This window comes from Pseudophryne corroboree, chromosome 6, assembly GCF_028390025.1.
Source record: "Pseudophryne corroboree isolate aPseCor3 chromosome 6, aPseCor3.hap2, whole genome shotgun sequence".
Classification (NCBI taxonomy): domain Eukaryota; kingdom Metazoa; phylum Chordata; class Amphibia; order Anura; family Myobatrachidae; genus Pseudophryne; species Pseudophryne corroboree.
In genome coordinates, this window is record NC_086449.1 from 543,589,749 (window position 1) to 543,611,625 (window position 21,877).

Genomic DNA, 21,877 nt, shown 5'->3' on the forward strand with positions numbered 1-21,877 from the left:
CACAAAGAACTGGCTTCAGTTCCTGAAGTACAGACGTTTGTCAAGGGGGTACTGCATATACAACCTCCTTTTGTGCCTCCAGTGGCACCTTGGGATCTAAATGTAGTTTTGGGATTCCTAAAATCACATTGGTTTGAACCACTTTCCACTGTGGACTAAAAATATCTCACATGGAAGGTGGTAATGCTGTTAGCCCTGGCTTCAGCCAGGCGTGTCTCAGAATTGGCGGCTTTATCCTATAAAAGCCCTTACCTAATTTTTCATACGGACAGGGCAGAATTGAGGACTCGTCCTCAATTTCTCCCTAAGGTGGTTTCAGCATTTCACTTGAACCAGCCTATTGTGGTGCCTGCGGCTACTAGGGACTTGGAGGACTCCAAGTTGCTGGACGTAGTCAGGGCCCTGAAAATATATGTTTCCAGGACGGCTGGAGTCAGAAAATCTGACTCGCTATTTATCCTGTATGCACCCAACAAGCTGGGTGCTCCTGCTTCTAAGCAGACTATTGCTCGCTGGATTTGTAAAAAGTACAATTCAGCTTGCACATTCTGTGGCAGGCTTGCCACAGCCAAAATCTGTAAATGCCCATTCCACAAGGAAGGTGGGCTCATCTTGGGCGGCTGCCCGAGGGGTCTCGGCTTTACAACTTTGCCGAGCAGCTACTTGGTCAGGGGCAAACACGTTTGCTAAATTCTACAAATTTGATACCCTGGCTGAGGAGGACCTGGAGTTCTCTCATTCGTTGCTGCAGAGTCATCCGCACTCTCCCGCCCGTTTGGGAGCTTTGGTATAATCCCCATGGTCCTTACGGAGTCCCCAGCATCCACTTAGGACGTTAGAGAAAATAAGAATTTACTTACCGATAATTCTATTTCTCGTAGTCCGTAGTGGATGCTGGGCGCCCATCCCAAGTGCGGATTGTCTGCAATACTTGTACATAGTTATTGTTACAAAAATCGGGTTATTATTGTTGTGAGCCATCTTTTCAGAGGCTCTTCTGTTATCATGCTGTTAACTGGGTTCAGATCACAGGTTGTACGGTGTGATTGGTGTGGCTGGTATGAGTCTTACCCGGGATTCAATATCCTTCCTTATTGTGTACGCTCGTCCGGGCACAGTATCCTAACTGAGGCTTGGAGGAGGGTCATGGGGGGAGGAGCCAGTGCACACCAGGTAGTCCTAAAGCTTTTACTTTTGTGCCCAGTCTCCTGCGGAGCCGCTATTCCCCATGGTCCTTACGGAGTCCCCAGCATCCACTACGGACTATGAGAAATAGAATTATCGGTAAGTAAATTCTTATTTTTTTGTAGCAGTACTACAAGTCCCAGCAAGCCTCCCCCGCAAGCTGGTACTTGGAGAACCACAAGTACCAGCAGGGAAAAACCGTGCCCGCTGGTACCTGTAGTTCTACTACAAAAAAATACCCAAATAAAAACAGAACACACACACCGTGACAGTACAACTTTATTACATACATGCACACCTACATACACACATACTTACCTATGTTGACACGAAGAGTCGGTCCCCTTCTCCACGTAGAATCCACGGGGTACCTGTAAATAAAATTATACTCAAAACAATCCAGTGTAGATCGGTCCTCTTCTGTTTGTAATCCACGTACTTGGCAAAATTAAAAAACTAAAAACACGATCCACGCACTGAAAGGGGTCCCATGTTTACACATGGGACCCCTTTCCCCGACTGGCGGGACCCCCCGTGACTCCTGTCAAAGAGGGTCCCTTCAGCCAATCAGGGAGCGCCACGTCATGGCACTCTCCTGATTGGCTGTGCGCTCCTGAGCGGTCAGTCAGTTTGCGCACTGAAGATACAATGTAGCGCATAGGCACTCCATTGTATCCAATGGTGGGAACTTTGCGGTCAGCGGTAGACCGCAAGGTTAAGTGGGGCCAACCACAAGAGTGACCTTAATTGCGCTACATTGAATCTTCAGTGCGCAGCCTGACTGGCTGTGCGCTCCTGAGCTGTCAATCAGGAGAGTGCCATGACGTGGCGCTCCCTGATTGGCTGAAGGGACCCTCTTTGACTTGAGGCACGGGTGGTCCCGCCTTTCAGTGCGTGGATCGTGTTTTTCGTTTTTTTTATTTTGCCAAGTACGTGGATTACAAACAGAAGAGGACCAATCTACACTGGATTGTTGTGAGTATAATTTTATTTACAGGTACCCCGTGGATTTTACGTGGAGAAGGGGACCGACTCTTCGTGTCAACATAGGTAAGTATGTGTGTATGTAGGTGTGCATGTATGTAATAAAGTTGTACTGTCACGGTGTGTGTGTTCTGTTTTTTTTTGTGTTTTTTTTTGTAGTAGAACTACAGGTACCAGCGGGCCCGTTTCCCCTCTGCATGATGGTACTTGTGGTTCTCCAAGTACCTGCTTGTGGGGGAGGCTTGCTGGGAATTGTAGTACTGCTACAAAAAACAATATTCTTTTTTTTTTTACACTATGGCTATCAGCCCCCCAACCGCCGCCCTTGGATGGGGGGACAGCCTCAGGATTCACCCCTGGCCCTTGGGTGGCTGGAGGGGGGGACCCCTTGATTTAAGGGGTCCCCTTTCCTGCAGGTTACCCCGGCCAGGTGTGACTAGTTGGTGATTTATATTGGTCCCTGCGGCCCTGGCATTAAAAGTGTCCCCCGGCTGTGGCATTATCTCTCTGACTAGTGGATCCCGGTGCTGGTGTGAAAAATACGGTTGACCCCTATGTCTTTTGTCCCCCGTATTTTTTACACCAGGACCAGGTGCAGAGCCCGGTGCTGGTTGTTAAAATATGGGGGATCCCCTGTCAATTTTCCCCCTGTATTTTTACAACCAGGACTGGCTCAAAGAGCTCGAGGCTGGTTATGCTTAGGAGGGGGGACCCCACGCAATTTTTTTTTTCAGTTTTTACACTAAACAGACCCTTTCCCATAGATAACCATGCACAGATCTCACTGATCCGTGCATGATTATCCAAACTTGCCTGGAAAAAGCAGGTCTATTTTTTTGCTGCTTTTTTTAACGAATCGCAAAAAAATACACCCGCACTTGAGCATTCAGAGACTAACACCCAAATACGAATTAATAGTAAATTCCTGTGTTGTGTGAACAAGCAGCCATGTTTGACCGATGGTCTATTCATTCGTATTTCTGAACTTTGCCGTCAAAACCATTACGAATAGCCCAAACACTGCCGAGATATGTGCTTAGTAAATTCCCGTGTTGGGAATTAGAAAAAAAAAACCACAAATCGGACAAACTCTGATTTTTTTGTAAATATACCCCCTGGATCGACTGTCTTTGACGGCATGGCTCATGAGACCTCTATCCTGAAGTCAAGAGGATTCTCACAACAGGTGATTCAAACAATGCACAGAGCAAGGAAACCTTCCTCAGCTCACATTTATCACCGAATATGGCAAGCCTATATTCAATGGTGCAGTGAAAGGAAATTTGACCCTAGGTCTTTCAGAGTTTCCAGGGTCTTAGCATTCCTTCAAGCAGGAATGGATAAAGGTTTAAGGGTGGCTTTCTTGAGAGTGCAAGTGTCAGCATTGACTGTATGGTTCCAAAAGAAAATTGCCTACCTACAGGGAATGCTGCACATTCAACCTCCTTTTGTTCCTCCTACAGTACCTTGGGATTTAACGTTAGTCTTGACGGCCCTTCAAGTTGTGTGTGGATCTTTAGCGGTTGACAGCTAAAGTTCTCTTTTTACTAGCCATGGCTTCAGCTAGAAGAGTTTCAGATTTCGGGGCATTATGTTGTCTTCCATATCTGATTTTTTTTGTGCAGATAGAACAGTTCTCAGAACTACTGTAAATATGGGTATCTTCCTGTGGTGTTATCTAAATTTCACCTTAACAAAGAAATTGTAGTCCCAGCCTTCCAAGGGTCGGACCTTTCTGCGGGAGATTCATATTTGGACGTAATCCGTGTCTTAAGGATCTACGTAGATCGTACCAGTGCGATCAGAAAGACAGATTCTCTCTTTGTTCTTTACGGATTTAACAGGAGAGGATGGCCTGCTGATGATGATTTTAGAAGCATATTCTCAAGCTGATCTCCCTGTTCAGGCTAATGTTTCTGCTCACTCTACTCGTAAGGTAGGTCCATGATGGGCAGCACAACGTGGTGCTTCAGCAGAACAGATATGTAAGGCAGCCACATGGTCTTCCATTAACACATTCATTAGACATTATGCCATTGATACCTTTGCCTCTCAGGTCGCTGAATTCGGGCGAAGGATTCTCTTGTCCAATCAGGAGCGTCCCCATCACTAAATTGCTTTGGGACATCCCAATGTTATCCTGTGGATAACCTGTGGACCCTGCAGGAGAAATATTCATTATGGTAAGAACTTACCGTTGATAACGGTATTTTTCCTAAGTCTACAGGCTCCACAGGAATCCCACCTTGAAGCACCTGATTTGAGTATCCTCTTACTCACTAACCTCTTCCTTCTTGTACGGGAGGGTGTGCATATATGTCCTTCTAGCCTGATTAGGGCTCTCTGATGCTCCTGCCTTGAGCTTTGGAAAAATAACTTGCTTGCCTGAGTCAGGAGGTGGGGATATATGGACGGGCCCGTTGCATGCTGGGAGGCTGAAAAGCTTTGACCGTTTGCCGCAAATCCGCTGTCGCGTCATCATATCCCAGTGTTATCCTGTGGACTTAGGAGAAATACCGTTATCAACTGTAAGTTCTTACCATCACACACATATTTTTTATATAAATAGATGGATAATAGTGTGGGACAAGTTTTTAAATAGATGTTCTTAACCTAATTTAATCATTAAAAAAAAAATACTGTGCAGTGTTTTGAAAACAATGATCCAGTTAAATGGGTAATGAGAGATTTTGTTTGAATAAAGTCCTGAGTTTCTGAAAGGGCTGTTGTATTGTAAATGTTCAAGGTGAATGTGTTTTAATCTGCAACTGAAAGACTTTAATATGACAATTTTATCAAATTAGTGTTAAAACTATTCTGTTTTAAGGTATTATTTTTAATTGGATATTTTACATAAATCAAAACCTCAAAAATAGTACTATGTTACTGTATATTACAGCAACAGTATACTTTTAAATTTGTAATTGAATGCAACATTGTGTTTGTTAAATATTGATTTTGTTAACATGTATCCATGTGAGGTTTTTGTTAACTTTTTCTTTCTTTTAAACAGGACATTGCTGCTTATAAAATGGCTGCATTACAAAAGACTTTGGATGAGTGTGTCCCTTTATCAGACTTACAAATGGCCAATAAACAGTATAATGAGCTAACTGCCAAATATAGGGACATGCTGCAGAAGGATAATATACTTGTACAAAGAACAGCAAACCTAGAGCATTTAGAGGTACTGTATGTGATCATAATGTCCAAAAGATACATGTATTTTTACGTTGTAGAAATGAATAACCTTAAGGGAAGCAGTTTTTTGTAAACTATGCTAGTACCCTAATGTTCCAAATGGGAAATCCTGATAATCTAAAACACACATTTCTCTGACGTCCTAAGTGGATGCTGGGACTCCGTAAGGACCATGGGGAATAGCGGCTCCACAGGAGACTGGGCACAACTAAAGAAAGCTTTAGGACTACCTGGTGTGCACTGGCTCCTCCCACTATGACCCTCCTCCAGACCTCAGTTGGAATCTTGTGCCCGGCTGAGCTGGATGCACACTAGGGGCTCTCCTGAGCTCCTAGAAAATAAAGTATACTTTTAGGTTTTTTATTTTCAGTGAGATCTGCTGGCAACAGACTCACTGCTACGAGGGACTAAGGGGAGAAGAAGCGAACCTACCTGCTTGCAGCTAGCTTGGGCTTCTTAGGCTACTGGACACCATTAGCTCCAGAGGGATCGAACACAGGCCCAGCCTCGGTCGTCCGGTCCCGGAGCCGCGCCGCCGTCCCCCTTGCAGAGCCAGAAGCAAGAAGATGGTCCTGGAAATCGGCGGCAGAAGACTTCGGTCTTCAACAAGAGGTAGCGCACAGCACTGCAGCTGTGCGCCATTGCTCCTCATGCACACCTCACACTCCGGTCACTGATGGGTGCAGGGCGCTGGGGGGGGGCGCCCTGAGCAGCAATATTAAACACCTTGCTGGCATAAAACTCACATAATATAGTCTTAGAGGCTATATATGTGAAAAATACCCCTGCCAGATATCCATAAAAAAGCGGGAGAAGTCCGCCGAAAAAGGGGCGGAGCTATCTCCCTCAGCACACTGGCGCCATTTTTCCCTCACAGCTCCGTTGGAAGGATCGCTCCCAGGCTCTCCCCTGCAGTTTCAAGACTACAAAGGGTAAAAAAGAGAGGGGGGACACTAAATTTAGGCGCAGTAGTATACATATAAGCAGCTATAAGGGAAAATCACTCAGTTATAGTGTTAATCCCTGTGTTATATAGCGCTCTGGTGTGTGCTGGCATACTCTCTCTCTGTCTCCCCAAAGGGCTTTGTAGGGTCCTGTCCTCAGTCAGAGCATTCCCTGTGTGTGTGCGGTGTGTCGGTACGGCTGTGTCGACATGTTTGATGAGGAGGCTTATGTGGAGGCGGAGCAGATGCCGATAAATGTGATGTCACCCCCTGCGGGGCCGACACCTGAGTGGATGGACTTGTGGAAGGAATTACGTGAAAGTGTCAACTCCTTACATAAAAGGTTTGACGACATAGCAGATTTTCTCAGCTCGTGCCTGCCCAACTGTCTCAAAAGCCATCAGGGGCTCTAAAACGCCCGCTACCTCAGATGGCAGATACAGATGTCGACACGGATACTGAATCCAGTGTCGACGACGATGAGACTAATGTAACTTCCAATTGGGCCACACGTTACGTGATTGAGGCAATGAAAAATGTGTTGCACATTTCTGATGTTACCCCAGGTACCACAAAAAAGGGTATTATGTTTGGGGAGAAAAAACTACCAGTGGTTTTTCCCCCATCTGATGAATTAAATGAGGTGTGTGAAGAAGCGTGGGCTTCCCCGATAATAAACTGGTAATTTCTAAAAAGTTACTAATGGCGTACCCTTTCCCGCCAGAGGATAGGTCACGTTGGGAAACATCCCCTAGGGTGGATAAAGCGCTCACACGCCTGTCAAAGAAGGTGGTACTACCGTCTCCGGATACGGCCGCCCTGAAGGAGCCTGCTGATAGGAAGCAGGAGGCTATCCTGAAGTCTGTATATACACACTCAGGTATTATTTTAAGACCGGCTATTGCTTCGGCATGGATGTGCAGTGCTGCAGCTGCGTGGTCAGATTCCCTGTCGGAAAATATTGATACCCTTGACAGGGACACTGTATTGCTAACCATAGAGCATATAAAAGACGCAGTCTTATACATGAGAGATGCACAGAGGGATATTTGCCGGCTGGCATCTAAAATAAGTGCAATGTCCATTTCTGCCAGGAGAGGGTTATGGACTCGGCAGTGGACAGGGGATGCAGATTCTAAAAGGCATATGGAAGTTTTGCCTTATAAAGGTGAGGAGTTGTTTGGGGATGGTCTCTCGGACCTCGTTTCCACAGCGACAGCTGGGAAGTCAGCTTTTCTACCCCATGTTCCCTCACAGCCAAAGAAAGCACCGTATTATCAGGTACAGTCCTTTCGGCCCCAAAAAGGCAAGCGGGTTAAAGGCGCGTCCTTTCTGCCCAGAGGCAGAGGTAGAGGGAAAAAGCTGCAGCATACAGCCAGTTCCAAGGAACAAAAGTCCTCCCCCGTTTCCTCTAAGTCCACCGCATGACGCTGGGGCTCCACAGGCGGAGCCTGGTACGGTGGGGGCCCGTCTCAAGAACTTCAGCAATCAGTGGGCTCGCTCACGGGTAGATCCCTGGATTCTTCAAGTGGTATCTCAGGGGTACAAGCTGGAATTCGAGACGTCTCCCCCTCGCCGTTTCCTCAAATCTGCCTTGCCAACAACTCCCTCAGACAGGGAGGCTGTGCTAGAGGCAATTCACAAGCTGTATTCCCAGCAGGTGATAGTCAAGGTGCCCCTCCTTCAACAAGGACGGGGTTACTATTCCACAACGTTTGTGGTACCGAAACCGGACGGTTCGGTGAGACCCATTTTAAATTTGAAATCCTTGAACACTTATATAAAAAAATTCAAGTTCAAGATGGAATCGCTCAGGGCGGTTATTTCAAGCCTGGACGAGGGGGATTACATGGTATCACTGGACATCAAGGATGCTTACCTGCATGTTCCCATTTACCATCCTCACCAGGAGTACCTCAGATTTGTGGTACAGGATTGTCATTACCAATTCCAGACGTTGCCGTTTGGTCTGTCCACGGCACTGAGGGTATTTACCAAGGTAATGGCCGAAATGATGATACTCCTTCGAAAAAGGGAGTTTTAATTATCCCGTACTTGGACGATCTCCTGATAAAGGCGAGGTCCAGGGAGCAGTTGTTGGTCGGGGTAGCACTATCTCGGGAGGTGCTACAACAGCACGGTTGGATTCTAAATATTCCAAAGTCACAGCTGGTCCCTACGACACGTCTACTGTTCCTGGGGATGGTTCTGGACACGGAACAGAAAAAAAGTGTTTCTCCTGGAGGAGAAAGCCAAGGAGCTGTCATCTCTAGTCAGAGGCCTCCTGAAACCAAAACAGGTGTCGGTGCATCACTGCACGCGAGTCCTGGGAAAAATAGTAGCTTCCTACGAAGCAATTCCATTCGGCAGGTTCCATGCAAGGACCTTTCAGTGGGAACTGTTGGACAAGTGGTCCGGATCGCATCTTCAGATGCATCGGCTGATAACCCTGTCTCCAAGGACCAGGGTGTCTCTGCTGTGGTGGCTGCAGAGTGCTCATCTTCAAGAGGGCCGCAGATTCGGCATACAGGACTGGGTCCTGGTGACCACGGATGCCAGCCTTCGAGGTTGGAGGGCAGTCACAAGTCAGGAGACTTCCCTACACATAAATATTCTGGAACTGAGGGCCATTTACAATGCCCTAAGTCAGGCAAGACCCCTGTTTCAAAACCAGCCGGTACTGATTCAGTCAGACAACATCACGGCAGTCACCCATGTAAACAGACAGGGCGGCACAAGAAGCAGGATGGCGATGGCAGAAGCCACAAGGATTCTCCGATGGGCGGAAAATCACGTGTTAGCACTGTCAGCAGTGTTCATTCCGGGAGTGGACAACTGGGAAGCAGACTTCCTCAGCAGGCACGACCTCCACCCGGGAGAGTGGGGACTTCATCCAGAAGTCTTCCAGCTGATTGTAAACCGTTGGGAACGGCCACAGGTGGACATGATGGCGTCCCGCCTAAACAAAAAGCTAGAAAGATATTGCGCCAGGTCGAGAGACCCTCAGGCAATAGCTGTGGACGCTCTAGTGACACCGTGGGTGTACCAGTCGGTTTATGTGTTCCCTCCTCTTCCTCTCATACCCAAGGTACTGAGGATAATAAGAAAAAGAGGAGTAAGAACTATACTCATTGTTCCGGATTGGCCAAGAAGAGCTTGGTACCCGGAACTTCAAGAACTGATCTCAGAGGACCCATGGCCTCTGCCGCTCAGACAGGACCTGCTGCAGCAGGGGCCCTGTCTGTTCCAAGACTTACCGCGGCTGCGTTTGACTGCATGGCGGTTGAACGCCGGATCCTGAAGGAAAAGGGCATTCCGGAGGAAGTCATCCCTACGCTGATTAAAGCTAGGAAAGAAGTGACCGCAAACCATTATCACCGCATATGGCGAAAATATGTTGCGTGGTGTGAGGCCAGGAAGGCCCCAACGGAGGAATTTCAGCTGGGCCGTTTTCTGCACTTCCTACAGTCAGGGGTGACTATGGGCCTAAAATTGGGTTCCATTAAGGTCCAGATTTCGTCTCTGTCTATTTTCTTCCAGGAAGAACTGGCTTCACTGCCTGAAGTTCAGACATTTGTTAAGGGAGTGCTGCATATTCAGCCCCCTTTTGTGCCTCCAGTGGCACCTTGGGATCTCAACGTGGTGTTGGATTTCCTATAGTCGCATTGGTTTGAGCCACTTAAAACCGTGGATTTGAAATATCTCACGTGGAAAGTGGTCATGCTGTTGGCCTTGGCTTCGGCCAGGCGTGTGTCAGAATTGGCGGCTTTGTCATGTAAAAGCCCTTATCTGATTTTCCATATGGATAGGGCAGAATTGAGGACTCGTCCCCAGTTTCTCCCTAAGGTGGTATCAGCTTTTCATTTGAACCAACCTATTGTAGTACCTGCGGCTACTAAAGACTTGGAGGATTCCAAGTTGTTGGACGTAGTCAGGGCTTTGAAAATGTATGTTTCCAGGACAGCTAGTGTCAGGAAAACTGACTCGCTATTTATCCTGTATGCACCCAACAAGCTGGGTGCTCCTGCTTCAAAGCAGACTATTGCTCGCTGGATCTGTAGTACGATTCAGCTTGCACATTCTGCGGCTGGACTGCCGCATCCTAGATCAGTGAAAGCCCATTCCACGAGGAAGGTGGGCTCTTCTTGGGCGGCTGCCCGAGGGGTCTCGGCTTTACAACTTTGCCGAGCAGCTACTTGGTTGGGGTCAAACACATTTGCAAAATTCTACAAGTTTGATACCCTGGCTGAGGAGGACCTAGAGTTTGCTCATTCGGTGCTGCAGAGTCATCCGCACTCTCCCGCCCGTTTGTGAGCTTTGGTATAATCCCCATGGTCCTTACAGAGTCCCAGCATCCACTTAGGACGTCAGAGAAAATAAGATTTTACTCACCGGTAAATCTATTTCTCGTAGTCCGTAGTGGATGCTGGGCGCCCATCCCAAGTGCGGATTGTCTGCAATACTTGTATATAGTTATTGTTTAACTAAAGGGTTATTGTTGAGCCATCTGTTGAGAGGCTCAGTTATATTTCATACTGTTAACTGGGTATAGTATCACGAGTTATACGGTGTGATTGGTGTGGCTGGTATGAGTCTTACCCGGGATTCAAAATCCTTCCTTATTGTGTCAGCTCTTCCGGGCACAGTATCCTAACTGAGGTCTGGAGGAGGGTCATAGTGGGAGGAGCCAGTGCACACCAGGTAGTCCTAAAGCTTTCTTTAGTTGTGCCCAATCTCCTGCGGAGCCGCTATTCCCCATGGTCCTTACGGAGTCCCAGCATCCACTACGGACTACGAGAAATAGATTTACCGGTGAGTAAAATCTTATTTTTCAGTGCACTCCGATCCATGTAAGAGATGAGGACATTTTGGAGAGTACTGTATGTTATGTTTACTATAGTGGTTTACACAATGGACAAAAACTCCTTAAACTGTATATTCTAAAATTCACAGCATGCAAGATAATGGTCTTAAATGAGGACTGTCTTTGGTTACAAAAATAATAAAATGTCATATTAAATGAAAAAAAAATCATATGGGAACTACTTGCCAAGGCTGTAAATTGTTGACTGAGAACTATTTATATATTCGTTTCATGTATGCTAAACAGAAACAACTGGTATAAATTAACTTCATGTCATCAGGTTTTCCACATCTAAGTCTATTCTAAAATACTCTCCTACAAAGGCAGTATTTTCTATAACTAAAGAGACCAAAGAATCAGCTGAAAAATACCTAGCGTGTTTTAAGAAATATTGGGTGATTCGTTTTACAGCTTTTTGTGTCCACGTTGTGGCTGATATATGTTAAACAGCCCTGAGTTTTACTAAAGTGCTTTTCGTAATATTCTGTGATTTCATACTGATTTATGCAGATAAATGCTTACTCTGTTATTACCTCTTGTTAACCTCATGGTATCACTCAACAATCTTACGTACAAGGATCTATTTGAAGATAGTTTATACTAGTGTTGCCAGACCTCGATTTGTTGCTCCATATTCCAAGTAGAATGTATGCACTTATAAACAGCAATCTTGCTCTCCTTTGTCTGCACCTTATTCAACAGCTAAATGTATTTCTCTTACGTCCTAGAGGATGCTGGGGTCCACATTAGTACCATGGGGTATAGACTGGTCCACTAGGAGCCATTGGCACTTAGTTTGAGAGTGTGGGCTGGCTCCTCCCTCTATGCCCCTCCTAGCAGACTCAGTTTAGAAAATGCGCCCGGAGGAGCCGGTCACAGCTAGGGGAGCTCAATAGGAATTTTTCTAGTTTTATTGTTTTATTAGAGTTGGGCACAGGGAGGCTGCTGGCAACAGCCTCCCTGCTTCGTGGGACTTAGAGGGGGGAGTAGTGTCCAACCCTGAGAGGTTAATGGCCACTATCTCCGCTGACAGGGCACTGAGTGCCTGAGGGTGATGATCGTTAGGCGCCTCAGGCGACCGCTCACTCCCGCAGCATGCCTCCCCGACAAGCGGGGAGCCGGAGTGAAGATGGCGGCAACAGGGTAGGAGCGCAGTACTAACTCAGGGAACATGGTTGGATCCTGAACCTTCCAAAGTTACATTTGGAGCCGACAAGGAGATTGTCTTTCCTGGAGATGATCCTCGACATGGAAGTGCAGAGGGTATTTCTACCGGTGGTTAAAGTGTTGGTGATACAACCAATGGTCCGGGATGTCCTGAAGCCGGCCCGGTTATCGGTTCATCAGTGCATTCGCCTTTTGGGGAAGATGGTTGCCGCCTACGAGGCTCTTCAGTACGGAAGATTTCATGCATGGTCCTTTCAACTGGATCTAGACAAGTGGTCGGGATCTCACCTACACATGCACCAGAGGATACGTCTGTCGCCGAAAGCAAGGATTTCACTCCTCTGGTGGCTGCAAATGCCTCGCCTTCTGGAGGGCCGTAGGTTTGGGATTCAGGACTGGATCCTTCTAACCATGGATGCAAGCCTCAGGGGTTGGGGCGCAGTCACTTAGGGGGAAACCTTCCAAGGAAGGTGGTCAAGTCTGGACTCCATTCTTCCAATAAACATTCTGGAACTACGAGCCGTATACAACGGTCTCCTTCAAGTGGCGCACCTCCTGCGACATCAGGCCATTCAAGTACAGTCGGACAATGTAACGAGGGTGGCCTACATAAACCGACAGGGAGTGACAAAGAGCAGGGCTGCTATGTCAGAGGTAACAATAATCCTTTTCTGGGCAGATTAACACGCAGTGGCGTTGTCATCAATATTCCTTCCAGGAGTGGACAACTGGGAAGTGGACTTCCTCAGCAGACACGATCTCCATCCAGGAGAATGGGGCCTCCATCCAGAGATGTTCACAGATGTGACCAGTCGCTGGGGCGTGCCTCAAATAGACATGATGGCCTCACGTCTCAACAAGAAATTCGGAGGTACTGTTCTAGGTCGAGAGACCCACAAGCAGTGGCTGTGGATTCCCTGGTAACTCCATGGGTGTTCAGGTCAGTGTATGTGTTCCCTCCACTTCCACTTATTCCAAGAATTCTAAAACTCATAAAGAGAACAAGGGTTCAGGCAATTCTGGTTGCTCCGGACTGGCCAAGGCGAGCTTGGTACGCGGATCTTCTGGATTTACTGATGGAGGATCCAAGGCCCCTTCCTCTTTGCGAGGATCTTCTGCAACAGGGGCCTTTCGCTTATCAAGACTTACTTGCGGCTATGTTTGACGGCATGGAGGTTGAATGCCAGATCTTAGCCCAGAAGGGTATTCCGAGCAAGGTTATTCCTACCCTGATACAGGCTAGGAAAGGAGTAACGTCTAAACATTATTATCGCTTTTGGAAAAAAAATATGTGTCTTGGTGTGAATCCAAGAAGTTTCCTACGGTGCAGTTTCAGTTTGGACGGTTTCTCCTCTTCCTGCAAACAGGTGTGAATATGGGCCTGCGGTTGGGATCCATAAAGGTCCAGATTTCGGCTTTATCCATTTTCTTCCAGAAACAATTGGCTACCCTCCCTGAGGTTAAGACTTTTCTGAAATGGGTTCTGCACATCCAACTTCCCTTTGTGGCGCCGACGGCACTCTGGGATCTCAACGTGGTGTCGCATTTCCTGCAATAGGATTGGTTTGATCCTCTACAGGAGGCTGAGGTCAAGTTTCCCACGTGGAAGGCTGTCACTTTTTGTCCTTAGCTTCTGCTCGACGTGTGTCAGAATTGGGGGCTTTGTCCTGTAAAAGCCCCTACTTAATGTTCCATGAAGATAGAGCTGAGCTCAGGACGCGTCAGCAGTTCCTTTCCAAAGGTTGTGTCGGTTTTTCATATCAACCAAACTATTGTGGTGCCAGTAGCTACTGACTTCTCAATTGCGGCAAAGTCCTTGGATGTTGTGAGGGCTTTGAAGGTCTATGTGTAGAGGACTGCTCGTCACAGAAAATCGGACTCTGTTTGTCCTGTATGATCCCAAAAGACTTGGGTGTGCTGCTTCTAAGCAAATGATCACTCGCTGGATCAGGTTCACTATCCAGCATGTGTATTCTACGGCAGGCTTGCCGTGTCCAAAATCTGTTAAGGCCCACTCTACTCGTAAGGTGGGTTCTTCCTGGGCGGCTGCCCGGGGTGTCTCGGCTTTGCAGCTTTGCCGAGCGGCTGGCATGGTCTGGGTCGAACACGTTTGCTAAGTTCTACAAGTTCGATACTTTGGCCTCTGAGGACCTGGAGTGTGGTCAATCAGTTCTGTAGGAGCCTCCGCGCTCTTTCTCCCGTTCTGGGAGCTATGGTACTAATGTGGACCCCAGCATACTCTAGGACGTAGGAGAACATAGGATTTTAATTACCTACCGGTAAATCCTTTTCTTGTAGTCCGTAGAGGATGCTGGGCGCCCGCCCAGCGCTTCGTAATCCTGCAGTGGTTACTTAGTTCAGTACTGCTTAGTACTTGGTTAAGTACTGTTTTGTTACTCGGTGAAGTAATCTTGTTCAGCCGTTGCTGAGTTTTCAAGCTGGTTAGCTTGGTTTGCCTTGTATGTGAGCTGGTGTGAATCTTGCCACTATCTGTGTAAAATCCTTGTCTCAAAGTTGTCCGTCTCCTCGGGCACAGTTTCTAGACTTAGCCTGGTAGGAGGGGCATAGAGGGAGGAGCCAGCCCACACTCTCAAACTCTTAAAGTGCCAATGGCTCCTAGTGGACCCGACTATTCACCGGCACTAATGTGGACCCCAGCATCATCTACGGACTACGAGAAAAGGATTTAAAATCCTATTTTTCTGATGTGCACATTAGCACACATCATTTTTTATTACATATACACCTAAATCAGATGGCTTTATGAAGATCTCCTTTTTCATCATTTGGTTTTGTGTTTTTCTTTTACTTACAGTTAGATACCAAAACAAACAATATACATGTTCCATATTCTGTTTTTATTCTACTAGTTATAGCTTATATCACAAGCTACAGCACAGAAATGAGGAAGTGTGTTATATGTGTGGTAACTGATTGCAGAGTGTGGTCTAGATTTAGTAAGTGGTGGCTTTTAACCATCTGTGCTGAAGCCTGGATATCACTAAAACCTGCACTGTTGGTGTGCCTTGAGGACCGCGTTTGGGAATGCCTGGCATAGTGTGTACCCACCTTTAATTAGTTTTGGCTTGCAAAAGTTTTTACCTTTATTCATTTACCTTGTGATATACAGAAAATAATTTACTGAAAGTAAAATATTTATTCTATTGTTTTTTATTTAAAAAAAAATATATATGTATATTTAAATTATGGTTATGTTTTTCAAACAGCATGAAAATACATCACTGAATTCACAGATTTCTTCCTATGTGAAAGAACTTGAAATAACTAAAGAAAAACTCAATACTCTGGAGCAGGTCTGGGAGCACGTAGGTGCATTAGGTATGTACAGCTGATTCTCTTGCAGACTATTTTTTTCCATATCTGGACACCATTTTATAATTTAACGATAAGGGCCACTATTGAGAACCCCTTCTGCATGCTCTTGTGAAACAAAAAGGAGAACATGAGGCCAGTTACCAAAATATTGATAAAAGCATTCAGCCCACATAAATTACTATTAGCTTTTATTTTGTAGGTGCCACAATATGTACCCAGTGCTGCACATGGGGTAAAATAACATATACAATACAGGATGTGATTTTGAATTTTGGATAAGGGATACTCAACCTGTAGTATAAATACAATGCGGAGTAGGCAGTTGTAAGTTGCAGAAAAAGGCCCGTAGCCATAATATTGATGAGTAAATAGCATCAAAGTCTCTGTAGGGGAGAAAGAGATAAGGGACCAGAAGCAATGGTAGTAAAGATAGAGCAAACATGTCCATTCTAAAGGGGGGTACACACCTAGAGATGTGTGCTGAGCGATCTATCACAGACCGCTCAGCACACATCTCTCCCCCCCGCTCAGCACACACACAGCGCGATGTGTGCTGAGCGAGGGGGGGCGCTCACTTCACACAGCGCTGAAGTGAGCGACCTGCTAGATTGAGCAGACAGCGCATCGCTATCGCCGGTGCTAGATTGCTCAATCGCTGCGGGCATACACACAGAGAGATCTGTGCTTAACTTCTAAGCAATCTAGTCAGATTGCTTAGAAATTAAGCACAGGTCTCTCCGTGTGTACCCTCCTTAAGGGATGGTTGAAAAGTTGGATGGTGATTAACAGAGGAGATAAAGAGTGCTCCCAGGTTTTTGTGTAAAGGTGTATTTTTAAGATATGTTTAAAGCTGGGAAAGTAAAAAGATATGTAAGTGCGCAGTCAGCAGCAGCTGGTAAGGGGATGGTCAGATCCCCGAATATAATAGAAATAAAACACAGAATACCAGCGCTGGCTGTAAGGATTATAAAAAGACGGTTTGCTGAATAAAATAACAATTTATTGTACCATTAAAAAACCAAGAATAAAATCCTGTTATTATTCTTAATAACACTTTTGATTATAAATTCCCCCTTGGTATAATCACTTTTATATCCACTCTCCTCTGGGACATATATCGTTACGGCTAGGACAGTCTCCAGATGGCATTCACTGTAGCAAAAGATAGTTACCAGTTCCACAATGGATGTATAGGATGGCACCAGCTTTAGGAAGAGTTCATTGCTAGCTGTGTTTGTGGATCCGATCTTTTGTCTTTGTTTGGAAAAAACTTCCCAGTGATAGGAGCAATGTCCAATTGGTGCCGAAGATGTCAAAGTCCCAATAATAACGGAGAGTGATGCCCAGGTGGGTAAACAGGCTCAACGCGTTTCGCTGGCAACAGGGTGATCCAGCTTCCTCATCTTCAGATTTGAATGTCAAAGAAATGAAGTTGGAGGTGTAGGTGGCGGAGGAATAATTAAGGGCTTGTGATGGTGTGGGATTTTATCTGAGGGGGATTGGGAGCCAGTGAAGGAGGTTGCAAAACAAGAGGGGCAGATACTGTATGGTTAGACAGGAAAATAACATGTGCAGCATCGGTTAGGATAGATTGAAGTGGGAAGAGGTGATAAAGAATGAGTCCAGAGTAGAGGAGATTACAGTAATCAAGATGGGGATGATGTTTTACAGTTGTGGCAACATCTCAAATGAGGAAGAGACAAATCCTGGAGCCACTACGGAGGTAGAAGCCACAGGGCCAAGTGGTGGTCTGTTGCCTAGAGTTAAGGTGAGAGCAGAATGCAGGATTATACATGGAAAGTTGACAATAGGGTAAAAAAGAGAAGCTGATGTCAGCTGAGAGAGATCGTGGGAGGTGAAAGGACCCTGCAGGGGGGGGCATAACGTGTTTGTTCTTGTCCTTGTTAAGTTTCAGGAAGTATAGGGACATCCAGATAGAGGTGGCAGAAAGGCAGTTAGAATAGTAGATGGAGAGAGAGACTGGTCCGGGAAGGAGAGTTTGCATTGAGTGTCAGCAGCTTACAGTACATACGTCATTGGAGGTTGAAGTAGCTGAGTAGATTTCCATGTTAGTATGTACAGAAGAGAAGATGGCCAATGAGGGCACTCTTGGCGGGCATCTACAGGTACTGGAAATGATGGGGAGGTGAAATTAGAAATCATAAAGCTGCAAAGGCCGATTGAGGGGAGGATGGTCAGGAATGTCAAAGGCAGCAAGACAGATCATGGTGGTTGAGGTAGAAGTGAACCTTTGACAGTCATTGTTGACCATGAGTAGTGTAATAGAAATGGTAGAAGCCAGATTAAAGAGGGTCAAGAAGGGAATGAGTGCAGTTTTCAACAAAATTTGCTATCTGGGTGGCATCAAGAAGTAGCCGGTGGAGGCCTTCACAATAATGAAATGTTGAAACCCTGACCTAATATAGTATATATTTAAGATGAACATTTTATATATTAATTCCCATCTTTTTTAGAAGCCCAGTCGTCTGCAGCTTTTTCATAATTAATGTCTGTAGGATCTGGTTCCTTTTAGTGAAATCAGCATCAGATGTTTAGTGTGCTCTGCTTCATGTGATTTATTTACACAGGTTTTAAATTGGTTTAGAGTAGAAAATCCTATTTCACATTCGGCTACAGGTAAAGTCTGTCCAATAGCAGCTAGTTTTGCTACATTTTAGAAAATATTTTTTCTCTTACGTCCTAGAGGATGCTGGGGTCCATTTTAGTACCATGTGGTGAAGTCGGTTCCGCAGGAGCCTTCGGCACTTTAAGACTTTTCAACTAGTGTGAACTGGCTCCTCCCTCTATGCCCCTCCTCCGGACCTCAGTTTAGAATATGCGCCCAGGAGACTGGATGCACTCTAGTGGGGCTCTACAGAGCTTTGCTAGTAAAGACTTTGTTAGTTTTTTTTTTTGTTTTACAGAGAAGCTGCTGGCAAGGACCATGGGGAATAGCGGCTCCGCAGGAGACTGGGCACAACTAAAAGAAAGCTTTTGGTCTACCTGGTGTGCACTGGCTCCTCCCTCTATGACCCTCCTCCAGACCTCAGTTAGGATACTGTGCCCGGAAGAGCTGACACAATAAGGAAGGATTTTGAATCCCGGGTAAGACTCATACCAGCCACACCGTATAACTCGTGATACTATACCCAGTTAACAGTATGAACAATAACTGAGCCTCTCAACAGATGGCTCAACAATAACCCTTTAGTTAAACAATAACTATATACAAGTATTGCAGACAATCCGCACTTGGGATGGGCGCCCAGCATCCACTACGGACTACGAGAAATAGATTTACCGGTGAGTAAAATCTTATTTTCTCTGACGTCCTAAGTGGATGCTGGGACTCCGTAAGGACCATGGGGATTATACCAAAGCTCCCAAACGGGCGGGAGAGTGCGGATGACTCAGCAGCACCAAACTCTAGGTCCTCCTCAGCCAGGGTGTCAAACTTGTAGAATTTAGCAAATGTGTTTGACCCCGACCAAGTAGCTGCTCGGCAAAGTTGTAGAGCCGAGACCCCTCGGGCAGCCGCCCAAGAGCCCACCTTCCTCGTGGAATGGGCTTTCACTGATTTAGGATGCGGACTTAGGGGGGGAGATTAGAACCAACTTCTCAATTAGTTTAATGGTTCTAGTCTCTGCTGACAGGACACCATTAGCTCCTGAGGGAACTGAACACAGCTCATCCATGGCTCACGGTTCACTCCCACAGCACTGCCGCCACCCCCTAACAGAGCCAGAAGACAGGTGAGTATTCACCGGAGTCCGGCAGAGCGGTCCTCCGGTCATCATGGCGGCTCATTAAGGTACCAGCGCGCTATGTCTCTCACTGGGTGCAGAGCGCGCGGGGGGGGGGGGGGGCGCGCTCTGAGTGACATGTTACCTCTCTGCTGGCTTAAATACTGTACACAAATAAATATATATATATATATATATATATATATATATATATAGCAAGCAGATGTTCTTGTTGGAGATGGATAAATGTCGGTCCAATCCCTCTATTTAAAGAACAGGCGGCACTCCAGGGTCTTAGTGAAATATATACGTGTATTGAAAAAAATCAATAAGAAGAGTGGCACATTGCGCCGACGTTTCAGCGCCGCGCAGGGCGCCAAAAGATTTTTGTTTTGTAACACTTGCACACAGCCTTGAAAAAAGCGCCCTGCGCGGCGCTGAAACGTCGGCGCAATGTGCCACTCTTCTTATTGATTTTTTTCAATACACGTATATATTTCACTAAGACCCTGGAGTGCCGCCTGTTCTTTAAATAGAGGGATTGGACCGACATTTATCCATCTCCAACAAGAACATCTGCTTGCTACACATTGATCCTGTGGAAGGCACCGGGGCAGTTGTGGACTTTATTGAGTGCCAACCTTACCAGTTCCATATATATATATATATATATATATATATATATATATATATATATATATATATACACACATGCACAGAGAGGCGGCACTCACGGCTGGCAGTTTTCAAAGACAAAAGACGCCACGCAGGGGGCTTGTTTCACGTTTCAATTCAATAGAATTTTCGTCAGGATACACATACACCATCAAAAAAGCTTACCTTATATCCCCTCACCAAATGTGTACAGGTGTGTTCGCCGCCGGGACCCGGCTCCCCGGCCGCGTCACTCACAGATGACGTCATCGCGCCAAACGGCGCACGTCAGCATCACCATCACCATGGACACCCGAGATGTATATACAACAAAGGGGAGGGGAATACAGCAGCTACAAAGATAAAATCATTCAAAGGCATATATAATATATATACAATGTATGTAAATAAGTAGTACACATACTATCCCATTACTTAAACTAATTAAGATTAGTAGTGTCAAAAGCAGATAACACATAATTAGTCACAATCATTAGGGGACCATAGGCTAGTTAAAGCAAGATAACGATATCATTTCATTTAAACCTCTAGGATACACCGTATCCAAACGGTGAATCCAACGAGATTCACAATGTAACAGAGCCGATCCGCGATCCCCGCCCCGTAAACGAGGCGGGATGTGATCGATCATACGGTACTTTAGACTGACTAAATTGTGGCGTGCCTCTAAGAAGTGGCGTGCCACCGGTTGGTCACTGGTACCTTTGTTAAGTGCCAGTCGTATAGCTGACCTGTGGGCCGTCATACGCTCTTTAAACTTGCGGGTCGTTTTGCCCACATAAGCAAGGCCACAAGGGCACACGATCTGATAAACCACGTATGACGATTCGCAGGTGAGATGATGCTGAATCTGGTACTTTTTACCTGTGCGCGGATGATAAAATGTTTCACCCGTAAGCAAAAACTTACATGTAGTGCAACTGCATTTAAAACAACCATTCTTTTTCTGTTGCAAAAAACCAGTACGGGGTACCCCTCTACCCGAAATGTCGGTCCTCACTAGTATATCTTTAAGGTTTCTGGCACGTCTATAACATGGCATTAACCTCGTATCACTCAATCCCAAATCCTCATCTGATTGGATAAGGTTCCAGTGTTTCTTTGCAATGTTTTTAATCTTATTTGAGGATGTATTAAATGTGTTAACCCAAGGCAGTAACAACGAGGAATTATCCTTCTGTTGTGTATATATATAATGTCTCCCCACTCGTGGGGAACCCTGGGGAGGCCAGTAAAATAATTCCCCTGCCTCAGGGGAAATACGCCATTTTAGGGGGCAGAGCTTCTCCTCAGGCTGTTCTGCTCACTCAGTGCCATTTTCTTCCTGCAGACGCTGCTGAGAGGATCCACGCAGCGCTTCTCTGGAAATACAAGTACACTGTTCAGGGAAGGAGCTTATAATTATTAATAATATAAATCAGCGTTGTAAGTGTGATTTACACATTTCTAATTTACAGCTGAGTGTGAGCTGACAAAGCCCCTTGTGTTCCTCTACTGGGCCTTACTGTGGGTCTGTCCCCGTTAGCTCCTGTGTGTAAGGGGGCTGTGTGTGTGTGTCACTGTACACATGTGTGTCATGTCTGACGGGGGGGGGGAGAGAGGGAGAGAGAGTCTGTCCTCTCCGGAGGAACCTATTATGGATGCACAAGTGGGTACTGTAATGGCTCTTCCATCCCAGAAGGAGCCAGAGTGGGTGAAAAGATTGCAGAGTAATATTTCTATCTTAGCGCACAAGTTTTCTGACTCTGAATAGCAGAGGAGACAGTCTGTAGAGGATG

At 46.1% G+C, this 21,877-nt stretch overlaps 1 protein-coding gene across 1 annotated transcript in view; it reads left to right on the top strand.

The window, feature by feature from the left end:
- The window catches only part of CEP290 (centrosomal protein 290), a 497,171-nt gene that overhangs the window by 208,932 nt on the left and 266,362 nt on the right, over positions 1–21,877 (top strand). Inside the window, exons 25-26 of the mRNA XM_063927658.1 lie at positions 5,183–5,356; positions 15,573–15,684. Of these exons, the coding sequence (XP_063783728.1) occupies positions 5,183–5,356; positions 15,573–15,684 (286 nt within the window). The remainder of the gene's footprint in view (positions 1–5,182; positions 5,357–15,572; positions 15,685–21,877) is intronic.